This window comes from Anabas testudineus, chromosome 12 (assembly GCF_900324465.2).
Source record: "Anabas testudineus chromosome 12, fAnaTes1.2, whole genome shotgun sequence".
Taxonomy (NCBI): Eukaryota; Metazoa; Chordata; class Actinopteri; order Anabantiformes; family Anabantidae; genus Anabas; species Anabas testudineus.
This window is the reverse complement of record NC_046621.1, coordinates 13983427-13994769: the sequence shown is the minus strand read 5'-3', so window position 1 is coordinate 13994769 and position 11343 is coordinate 13983427. Positions and strand designations below refer to the sequence as shown.

The window sequence follows — 11343 nt, the reverse complement described above, 5'->3', positions numbered from 1 at the left end:
TGTTTGCAATATTAAATGTAGAAAAACTGAAAATCACCACACTGAAGAGGCTGGAACCGTTTAGCACACTGTGATATGTCAGCATATTTCCTGCTTGGACTTTTTGTGAATGTCTTCTGCTGCTGTCTGAGAGTTAAGAAAGCAAACATCACCAACAGGTTGTGAAACTCCTTCCACTGACACAGGCTGAACTGAGAGGAGCTGTTTCCATAGCGATAGCTACCTACACGTAACACAAATTGACTGGACTACTAAATTTAACATATTGGTAAAAATCACATGGACAAATCCAGCGTCTCACTGGGAAGAAGATCCGAGGCTGCACGTGTATCCACAGAAAGACTAAGAGAAAAATTCGAACGTGCAGATATTTGGACGTCGTATCCTCAAATGATTCCACTGTCATTAAAGTCAGAGGTTGTAGGATGTGGAAAAACAGCTTTTATGGGTGCTTTTAGCTGCTCTGTGTCTCACTCAGATTCTGTGGATGGTCCATGTCTGAACAGTGAACTGTGACGCCACCATGTGGAGGATCCTTGTAACTGAATGCTGATTTCTATATTCTCTGTTATGTAGAAATTTTAAAGAGAACTAATATGCATTTCTAATAGTATTTATTACATTTATTACTAACAGTATTTATTATATATATATATATATACATCATTCACTGAATTAATGAGCTGCTGCACCCCGAAATTATTTAAGCACACAGAAACACACAGACACACTTGCAGGAACAGTAGTTCAGATTTGCAGTTTATGTTTCAAGTTGGCCAGTTGCTCCATGTTGATGCTGCTGCCACCGCACACAACCACCAGCAGGGGGCCCAGTTGAGTGGGAAGGCGACCTGGAAAGGGAGGATTGTCATTAAAAGGTAGCTACAGCTACAAAATGATTACTAAGACCTACCCTCCTACAGAGAGATGAGATGATGAGATGGAGATGCACAGCAATCCCAAACAAAAATGAATGAAACTAAGTCACTCAACTAAAAGCACAGACACAACATTTCTAAGTGAAGCTGTACAACTCAAAGTTATTTGCCTGCTTTGATGCTTAAGCACAGTGAAAGTTCAGTAAGATATTGTCTCCAGAGCTTTTACCTTCATCCTGTAATCTGCGTATAAGTCCGCTGTAGACAGCTGCTAGTGCTGCTCCACAAGCCATCTCCACCAACACACGCTCCTCATCTATGAGACAAACACACACACACACACACACACATAGTGAATGTTAATGAGAGCAAGAAAAGGCAAAGGCCTAACTGTTTTGAGAACATTTGAAAACACACACACACACACACACACACTAACCGAGGAAGGTTTCAATGGCACGCAGAGCCTGTTGGTCAGTCACCACTTCAGAGATGATTGTCAGCTCGCTGCACTGACTGTATTCAAAAGCTTTCCTGCAAACTGTCTTTGCTCCAAGACATTTGGCTTCACTATGGAACGACACATGGAGGGAGATGAACACGACTATGCAGGATAACTTTTATCGATCCAAGGAATTGAAGAAATAAAACATAAAGAAACTTTAAGCTCCAACCTGGTGATGTCATCCAGGGTGACTATGCTTCCTGCCTTGATAGCAGCATTAAAGCAGTCGGCCCCCACCGTCTCCAAGGCAACAATGGGCACATCCATCCAGCCTACGTCCTTCATGCCCTGTATTACTCCGCAGAGGAGCCCTCCTCCACCCACAGACACTAACACAGCTCCTGGCTTCACACTGGGCCCCAGAGAGGCCGCGACTTCTGCGATCATGGTGGCATGGCCCTTCCTGTGAGCGCACACAGGCAGACACAGGAGCGGAGTGAATAAAAGTTGTAATTCATCTGTTTACACTGAAATGCAGGAACGAGCCACTTTAACTGCAACGAATGTTCCCACCATAGCAGTGGGTGATCAAATGGGGGGACATAGGTGAGTCCTTCAGTTTCTGCCAGCCTGAGAGCTTCTGCGTTGGCATCGTCCCAAACCTATGAAGAAAGAAGAAACTTTATTTTCTCCTTAAAGCCTCTTTGTTTTGTTATAAAGGCTGTGACCAAGTCTGAACCACCATCTGTACCACAGATAGATCACTGACACACCTACACTCAATACTACACTATACCTTCCCTATAATCTTGACCGTAGCTCCCTGATGCTGGAGTCTCTGACTGACCAGCTGAGGAGATGAGGAGGGAACTATGATGGTTGCGGGTACACCCATTTTTCTGGCCACATACGCTGCAGCCATACCTGCATTACCACCTAGAAAAAAAAACACATCTCATGTTAATAACTTACAGTCGACCTGACAGTCCTACTGGTGCTGTTGTATTGTGCATTGTGCAGTGTTGTCACCTGAAGAGCAGACAACTCCTTTGGACTGTCTGGCGAGCTGCACAGTAGAGCAATTAAAACGGAAAAGGTCAAGTCAGCTTCTTGTTTCCCAGCAATCTCTGGATAATTAGTTGAAATGTATACCACAGTCTGTCACTAGTGCCCTTTAATTAAAATAACACATCAGATATTCACTATGTGAGAGATCAGGGTTTGTACCTGCTGGCACAGGTGTCCGATGCCACGGACTTTGAAGGAGCCCGAGGGCTGACAGTTCTCCATCTTTAAATAAACAGGGGTTCCCACCCGTTTGGACATGCTGGCGCTTTCCAGCAGCGGTGTGCTCAGGTGGAAATGCTCAGTCATGGTGCAACTAGTTTTCCTGAAAGGCAAAAAAATGAGTTAAGACAGCTACAAAGTTCAGTGTTTCCTTCAGTGGCTGTTAGACATATCATTACCTAAGATTACCTTGGGTATAAATTCATGTTATAAATTAGTGTCAAAGTCCTCATTATCAATCTCCTCCTATAATATATATGTATGTTATATGCTGCCTTCAGGTGCAGCTGGGAACATAGTGATACATTGATGTACAGATAAAAGTGAAATGCAATTTCTATAATATTTCTTGGAACCCGAGTTAACGTGACATCTACATCTCAATCTTTATTGGCTATTGTTGTTGAATAAGGTAAATAAAGAGTACTACAAACTGCTTCCTCTGCAAAAGCACGAGGTCACACTACAAAATAAAAGGGTTTTACTAAAGCTACGCTTGCTTCAGGGAGTAGAATCTGCAAACGAATGACGATGAATAGTTATATAGGTCAACATAAAATTTAGTTGATCACAAGGAAATTTAAAAAACAATAGTGATTTACACATGTATCAGCAGAACGTAATAACGTCATTCTGCATAGTGTCAACTTTACAGCAGAGCACCCTATTTCTACCCAGTTTTAACTATATTTCCAGACATATGTAGGTGACCACTCTGAAATATGCTATCTCACTACACAAACAACATTTTGATCAGTGGTAAATTTATTTTCTCCTCTTGGCATTACTTGTTTGGCTGTCTTGGAAACATATACTAGAGATGATATCTAATAGTGCTGAGACAACAACAACAACAAAAAAAAAAAAACAGAAACATTCACACGTGTGCGAAACCTCATCTGTCAACTTGACAGATGCATGTTTGAGTTAGCAACTTCTCCACATATCCTCAACCAAAAGCAATAATTGAACAGAGCAACAACAGTGTGAATCTCGAGCTAAAGAAACGTACCTGTTATCTCCTGCTGGTGCTGAGACTTGAATGATCTGTGAACTTTAGTTCCCCTCTAAAGTCCACAGGTTTTTAATTAACCAAAGCTTGAATGCATGCATGTGTGTTGCAGAGAGTGAGATTGAGAAATATTGCCCGACAGAGAGAGAGAGAGAGAGCGAGAGAGAGTATGTTGACTTACAGTGCTTTTCTTAATTAAACTATATTCTCTGTGCAGACTTTACTGTCTTTACTCTTCACTTGTATTTGTTGAGCTGATTTCCATGCATCACTCTAGCTGTTAGCAGCGGTTCCATCTTGAGCACTTTATTTGGAAACCTGACTGAACTATGTTACAGTCACATCTTTGATTCTCTGTAGGGATTATTTTTTCTTTATTGTTATTGTACATAAGCTGTATAGTTACAGGTTGCATATACACAAAGTAATGGTACAACACTCCTCAGAACAATGTACAATTGTTGCATCACTCAACTTATTGCTTCATATCATCCACAACAGGTATTAGAGGAAATGACGCTTCATGTTAGTCGTACTCCTTCCTGTACACTAGGTGGCAGCAGTGAGTTGCTCCAGAGCTGACTCAAAAAGAAACAAGAGCAGTGTGTCCTAATAATGGTAATAACAATAGAAAAAAAGGTTTTGCTTTAAATAAAACAAAAAAACAATCAAAAAATAGAGAGAATAATACATGGTATACAGCAGGCGTGAAAGAAAAATCATACATGAGAAAAAGTCAAGCTTTTTCATTTGCTCTGGGTTCAATCTGGCTCTTTCTCACTGGTGCAGATCAGCCAGTGTTTCCCATCTTCCAGCAGCATTTAAGAATATTTATAATAATATTTCAATGCTCCACAGATGGAAACCATTTGAGTACAGTATTGTTTAAGAGTCTGGGAGCAGAAGTTCACCTAGATGAGAACCAGTGAGAACGAGTCAGTCTAGTCAGGTCCTGTGTGGAAATATGTAAAAACAAACGCACATTTTAATCCCTTCAAAGACGACTTTTCTCCAGTTAATTTTCCTCGTCCTTTAGCTTTAAAATCCCATTTCTTCACATTCTTATTTCCCTTTCTGTTTTGCAGTTGAACAGATGTTGATATTAGAGCGTGCAGCCGTGCCAAGTCAACATGAATAGAGAACGCTACGAGGTTGAGACATCCATAATGGTTCACAGATGCTTTTAATGTCAGTTTGTGAAATCAAAACCAAAAACACTCGTCTGTTATCAGTTAAATTTTTTTTTAACCATGCCGTAATATTATAATGTGAACATCTGCTGCTAGTGGGGGGTGAAGTGCATCTTGTGGCTTAGTGGCCTCAGTCCCATTGCTCCCAACATTTTTTGAATGCAGCTCATACCTGCTCCATCAACGACAGCGCTGCTGACAAAACCCGACTTGCTTTAGCAGACACTCATCACTTCTCTCTTCTCACGTTCCTCTCTCCAGCTTCACTTTCACATTTCACTTCTCACACATGCGTTCACCCGATCTAACCTGTAAATATGGTGCATTTGAAACACTATACACCACACGGCGTGAAGAAAGTGTTTTTAGACAACATACTACGTTCGTTTGCCACTGAGAATGAGCACATCCTATTGCGATGTGGTTAATGAGCTTGGCTTCATAAAGATCCCTCAGAGTGTTTCTTTTAATTAACACTGTAGAAAAATAAAGCGGCATTCAAAGTGTGGAAGTATATCTAGACAAAGGTGAGACAGATTTCAAACACATTGTTCATGTTTTGAACTAAGTGAACTAAAGCAGAACTTGAAGCTGTACTGTTTTGTTTTTTTTCTATTTCAGCTTCTTCATGCAGCTAAACTCTTTTGAAGTTGTCAAGCTCCTGCTGTTCAAAATAAGATTCAGGCAAGTTCCTTAAGCTCTGCAGCAGCGCAGGAAAATACAGTTTTCTGTATATAGTGATTCTACCGTAAAGTGGCTCTGTGTTTCCAGCATTACATCCAAACAAAATGTGTTTTCAGGTCCATATTTGTTTCTTTCTTGCGTTTCGTCTCTCAGTCACCAAACTACCTCCTTTTCTCCCCTGTTCAGCTAATGTGCCCACATGCCACATCTGCTCCTCTTCTTCTCTGTGTGCATGCACCCTCTGAGAGCATGCACGTGGCTCCCGATCTGGGCTTTATGCCAGTGAGCGTTGTCTGGGTTTGATCCTTGGATACAGCTGGAGAAAGCGAAAGAGAGAGAGACAGAGAGACAGAGAGCGAGAGGTGGTCACTACATTATGTTTGCATTGTACTCAAGGTGTTTGAACATCATGAAGTCAGACCATAAGACACTGTGTGGGAGTAAATCTGCTACTTAATATACTCTGTCCACTAGTGAATCATGTGGCTTAATTCACTGGATGTACTGGGCCCAGTATTGATGACACATCCTGTTAAGGTAAGGTTAGAGTTGATAGGTCAGTGTAGTGTAAACCTTTGCACGTACTTGCTACTGTAAGTTTGCTGAACATGTGCTACAGCTGCATGTTCAGGCACTGTGAAGGGCCACAGGATGGACACTTTTAATAAAGCTACTGTAGTTCAGCTCTATTGGAAGTCAACTGATACAAAAACATATTTCAAGGCATTAGAGAGTGTGTGCTCTCTAAGGAAAACCTTAGAAACTAGGGATGCAAGCTTCATAGCTGGGATTCAAATCCCAGTCTACCGCATGGAGGGCACATGGAGTAACAGCGATAAGTGGCAGTAAAAGACTTTTGTTAGCCTTTATAAAACCAAAAACACAATAAAGGGATAGTTTAAAATGTGATTGGATAAATTCACAAGACACATCTGACATGTTGTCAGCATGCACGTGGCTCCGGATCAGGGCTTACCCCCAACAGGTTCCTAGGTACGTAGCCTTCCCGGTCATTAAGTCGGGCCCACCACCACTCTGTCTCAGTGTCGTCACGGCGACGCAGAATCGTGAGGGCATCACCCTCGTTGAAGGACAGCTCATCAGCCTGCTGGGCCGTGTAGTCCCACAGAGCATAGACCAGGCCTTTGTTCATCACGCCCAGTTTTTCCTGTACACCTGGGAGAGATGCAGAATAAGACTTGTCACTTTCAGTGGTGAGTTTAACTGTAACATTTTAATGCTGTTTCATCTTGAAGAAAAGCTACGTATGTGTGATTTTCCTCCATAGATTTAAAAGTTCTTCTCCCCTGCAGGCTCAAGCAAGCCTCGCCATCTGCCTCTCTGTATCCACCTACCATAGAGAAACTGAGAACACTGTGTGTAGCCCTCCTCCATTTCTTCACATTTTTCTGCTGCTGTTTCGACATCACTTATTGTTGTGGCGAAAATGGCTGCCCCGGACTCCACCAGCATCTTACAGAGGTGGACGCTGTTACACGAAGCGGCACAGTGCAGAGGAGTCCTGGGGGGAACACGTTAAAATTACTTTGCTAAATTCATTCACCTCTGATAACAAAAGACGCTCCAGTAATAGTGTATGCTACAACTAATAGGCTAAACACAATTGATGTCATCATAAAACAGACTAACATTAACTACACATTCGGTCGACTGCACCAGTGATTAACTTTCGAGTGTGGAGCCTCATTAGACTTGGTAATCTCTTCCTTTAATACAGCTGAGTCAAAAATTCATTTAGAAATGCAATTATCTCTGTCATTGTTGCCTCCGAGCTGAGCTCCAGCATGTTCATTATACCTGAACTCCCTTTAGTCACCCAGCAGCCACTGCCACCGTTATTTTAATCTGGCACATAATTTAACCACTGAATAAAAGCACTGACCACCCATCGCTGTCGGCTGCGTTGACGTTCACTCCAAAGTCCAGCAGAAATTTGACGATATGGTGATGACCAGCACAGACAGCATTGTGGAGAGGAGTTATGCCTTCATCATTAGGCATACTGGGATTTTCCACCTTAAAGACAGAGATAATTAGTTGAACATTGTACTAAATGTTGGTGACTGTATCTACAGCGACAATAAAACATATCAGTATTCATATGAGTGGTGAGAAACCCTCGTGGAGACTACAAGCGCCCAGTTGCACTCATGATAGTGAACAGCTTGGAAACTGTTGAGCTCTCAAGTCTTCGGTGCCTCGGGGTCTGATGCTATCAAACCGAGCTTGTTCAGGATGTGAGGCATCTAAATGTTTCCTTGAGAGTGTCAAACAGAGTTTGCAGTTTGAAGCGTCGGTAAGCATTTTTGTCAGTGCTCCAAGTGAGAGATGTCAGGAGAAGATGGGGATTTGCATCTAAAGATGTAAGGCTTTGTTCTCAGGAGCTCTGTGCTGAAGTAGCACACTGGGATACAGAGTGAGCGTGTCGTCAGCAATAAGTCTGCACACCTGACAACTGAGACCACCTCTCTTATGACAGTGTTCCAGAGGAGTGAGGATGAAAGATACTAAACTTAATTTGTAAGGTCCCAATAATACTGAAAGCTTCAAACTCTTCTGTTTAATGGCAAATCTGTTGAGGCAATCTGTGTGTGGGTGTACACCAATTGTTGGCATGAAAAATATTTGTCTATTGCATAAGGGAATGTGCTTCTTTTATTTAACCCAAGAAAAGTGAAAAAGCAAATCTAATTTTAGAAATGGAAACTGGAAACGTTTGATGCATGAAACAGAAGTTGTTTACGTCCAAGTAATAGTCCTGCCCTCATTCTGTATAGATTGCGTGGAATTATACAGGAAGTGGGCAGTTCGTGTGAGGAAGTCAACCAACATCCTTGTCGTAAAGAGGAAATGGCTATTATCCCTTCAGGTTGGTTTTCAGGGCCGATAAACCGTTACAGGAAACGTTTAGTTTGAAGCTATTGTTGCAAAAAGGAGGCCACATTAGTTACTACAGACATATGTTCATACACATATATTTCACTATGTATAATTAAATAATTACTTCACAGAAATCAATACCATTTAAATGGATTATAGTTGTACTTATATTAACCTATTGCTGTTTACCACCCCATAGGATTCATTACACTTTCATTCATCAACAGATAATACGGTTTGCATTATGAAAATGAGAATGTAAATGCTGTAGCTGCAACTGTACCTCATATATAATTCTTTGCACCAAATCAAATTCTCCCTCTAACGATGCATCCAGCAGCAGAGCTAGAGGGTTAAACTTGACTCGCAGACCGTGGCCAGTTCGCTCAGATGAAGGTTTCTTCAGATTGGTTCGCTTAGCCTGCAGTACAAGGGGGGGGGGGGCAGGAAAGTGTTGACCACTCAGAACAGGAACTGCCAGGTAAGTACCTACTGCTCAATCTGCACAATAGCTTTTACAAAATGATTGCTGTGTTTATGCTTGCAGTAACATTTTACAAACATAAAAAAATAGAGGAAATGGCAGAGAAACAGTTGAGATGCTGATGTCAGGTGAAATACCAATATCTACCTTAGGCATGGAAGGTGGTGCAGGGGGTGATGGAGAGGGAGAGCATTGGCCTGCAGCACTTTGAGCTGGACTAGAGCCTCTCTGGTTGTTATTGTTCTGGTCTTCTGCTCTGTCAGGTGCAGGGGATGGGCTGGGTTGTGTTGATTGGGACACATTATTGGTAGATTCCTCTGTTGCTGTTGTCTCCTTGGATGTTTCGATGGCGGCGCAAGGAGGGGACAAGCGTCGGGGATCAGAGTTCAGGTTTGAACTATTGCCCTCTACAGCTGCCATACTGACGTGCTTGTCACCAGGTTCCATATTCCCATTGGCTGTATGGATGTTGTCCATGTCACTCAAAAGGCATTCAGGCTGGTAGAAAGTGCTGCCTGGAATAAAAAAGGGAATATCATTTAGACCTACTGATGCCACAAGTGTCTTGAAACAAGACCACATCATCAGATCTCACGGTCTTACCTGAGACTCCCTCCATCCCTCCTGCCAGCGTGTTGAACCTGCACAATAGAAATCACCATCAGCTTAATTGTTAGCCTTGTTTTTCTTTTCAGTTTAGAATTAGCACTCCTGAAACACAGCACGTCACAAACCTCTGATAAAGCAGTTTTTGAATGTTTGGCCCCTGTGGACCCTCAGGTTCTGTGATGGAGCTCCGTTTTTTCAGGGGTCGTGGGGCGTTGCTGAGGCGTCGACGGAGAACCTCTAGGTCAGCATCACTCTGATAACGTAGCTGTGAGTGGGCTGAATCGGGGCACACATGGGATATAAAAATATATCAGTGGGAGTCTGTAATGATTACACCTTTACATTTTTTCCTATTGTAATTGCAATAGTTGGCAATTGTTTATTGCAATATTGATATCAGTTAATGTCACAATGTCTCCACTTCTAGACTCAACAATACCACAATGTCATAAATTAGTAGACTTATGACGGTGTGTTGGTTGAGTTTGATTCATCCACTGGTACCTACCAACTGGGGTGAGCTTAGTGGGACTAAGAGGACGAGGGATGTTGTCCACACTGGGTGGAGGGACGATTTGGGCATCACTGCTTTCTCCTCCTCCTTTTACCCCTTCTTTATCTGCAACATCCTCTCCACCTGCTCTTCCTCCTCCACCTCCAGAGAGGAAAGGGACGGGGGATGGAGAAGAGGAGGAGGTGGGGAGGATGGGTTTACCATAGACTGCGGAGAGAAAAGGGACAGATATTGACAATGTATTTCCCTTTGGACATTGTAATAAGACACATCACTGGACAACTTTAATGACTATATGCCAAACTGTTGTTTAACTACCTGCTTTGACAGTGGTCCTGTTGCTAAGAGATCCATAGTTTTTGGCCTGAGGCTGATGGAGGTACATGCTATAGATGGAGCTACTGTTCATAGTGGCAGGACCCTTCCTGGGTGACTGGGGTCTGGAGGGATGGTCGGGGACATAAGGTCGTACGGCCACTGCTGGAGGGGGATCTGTTCGCTCTGTTTGTGGGGACAACGTAGAAGACTGGGAAGAGGTGGCAGAACCTAAAGAGAGAGGATGTGTTTACAATGCTAAAACCACATATGTCACTCATCCATTAAAGAACAGCACCTGTTTTTAAAAAGTACCTTGGTTTGAATTTGGAGGGACAGAGATACGCTGCTGTATTTGCTGTGAAGAGGATGAGGAGGAGGAAGAGGATGATGTGGTGTTAGCAGCACTGGATCGAGGCCAACCCAGTGTGCCAGGGGCAGAACGGGGCAGGGAGCTGGTGGCACAGTGCTGTCCTGCAGCCTGGTGGGTAGCACTGGGATAGGTACCATAACCAGAGGGAAGCTGGTGGGGGAGGGACAATTTGAAATGATAAGAGAAACAGAGAGACAAAAAGAAAGGACTTTCCTATAGCGTGACTATTTTGGTAAGAGTAATTTTATGTCTCTAATATTAAATAATGATGACTATTGGAATAACTTGCCAGATTGGATTTTTACTATTTCTCAATACCTGTTCTGTAGTGTTGGTCCTCCAATCTGACACACTCTTACTGAGGTTAGGCCATGACGCTTCATTAGCTAAATGGAGAGAGAAAGGTGAGGTGTTGAGAAAGGGATAAAGGTTACATCAGAAAAGGACATTAAAGAAAGGAAGAGGCAAAGACATACAACAAAAGGAAAATGACAAAAGACAATGAATGTTTAAGTGGGTTAAAGTGTCTAAAAGTTAAAGTTAGACTGCAGGGTGTAGTCTAGTTGACAGTAATGATGAATGAATGACGTGAAGAGGATGAAAAGGGCCTGGTTGCTCATTTGTTGCCTGAATACTGTAAATTGTCACTTA

At 42.6% G+C, this 11343-nt stretch overlaps 2 protein-coding genes across 4 annotated transcripts in view; both read right to left on the bottom strand.

The window, feature by feature from the left end:
* Positions 1–723: 723 nt before the first annotated feature.
* On the bottom strand, positions 724–3652 carry sdsl (serine dehydratase-like). The gene is made up of 9 exons (XM_026355780.1): positions 3623–3652; positions 2551–2713; positions 2353–2389; positions 2120–2259; positions 1897–1985; positions 1553–1786; positions 1318–1448; positions 1108–1194; positions 724–851 (listed from the first exon to the last, which is right to left on the bottom strand). The coding sequence occupies exons 2-9, from the start codon at positions 2695–2697 to the stop codon at positions 748–750; spliced, it is 969 nt and encodes a 322-aa protein (XP_026211565.1). The 5' UTR covers positions 2698–2713; positions 3623–3652; the 3' UTR covers positions 724–747.
* Positions 3653–3972: 320 nt separating this feature from the next.
* LOC113159453 (apoptosis-stimulating of p53 protein 1-like) overlaps positions 3973–11343 on the bottom strand; it is a 35712-nt gene continuing 28341 nt past the window's right edge. For all 3 annotated transcript variants that reach the window (XM_026356143.1, XM_026356144.1, XM_026356145.1), the window contains 12 exons: positions 11011–11078; positions 10635–10842; positions 10323–10550; positions 9999–10211; positions 9616–9766; positions 9485–9522; positions 9029–9396; positions 8681–8818; positions 7400–7533; positions 6852–7018; positions 6473–6672; positions 3973–5812 (listed from right to left, as the gene is read on the bottom strand). In XM_026356143.1, coding sequence (XP_026211928.1) covers positions 5771–5812; positions 6473–6672; positions 6852–7018; positions 7400–7533; positions 8681–8818; positions 9029–9396; positions 9485–9522; positions 9616–9766; positions 9999–10211; positions 10323–10550; positions 10635–10842; positions 11011–11078 — 1955 coding nt within the window. In that variant the 3' untranslated portion in view covers positions 3973–5770. The remainder of the gene's footprint in view (positions 5813–6472; positions 6673–6851; positions 7019–7399; positions 7534–8680; positions 8819–9028; positions 9397–9484; positions 9523–9615; positions 9767–9998; positions 10212–10322; positions 10551–10634; positions 10843–11010; positions 11079–11343) is intronic.

What these genes read in the sequence shown, in the direction of transcription:
- sdsl (XM_026355780.1), bottom strand. Translation starts at nt 2,697, where the DNA reads ATGACTGAGCATTTCCACCTGAGCACACCGCTGCTGGAAAGCGCCAGC. An exon ending in CGGTCAAGATTATAGGGAAG is followed by an intron (nt 1,986 to 2,119) that starts GTATAGTGTAGT and finishes CTTTCTTCATAG; the next exon opens with GTTTGGGACGATGCCAACGC. An exon ending in ACCCTGGATGACATCACCAG is followed by an intron (nt 1,449 to 1,552) that starts GTTGGAGCTTAA and finishes GTCGTTCCATAG; the next exon opens with TGAAGCCAAATGTCTTGGAG.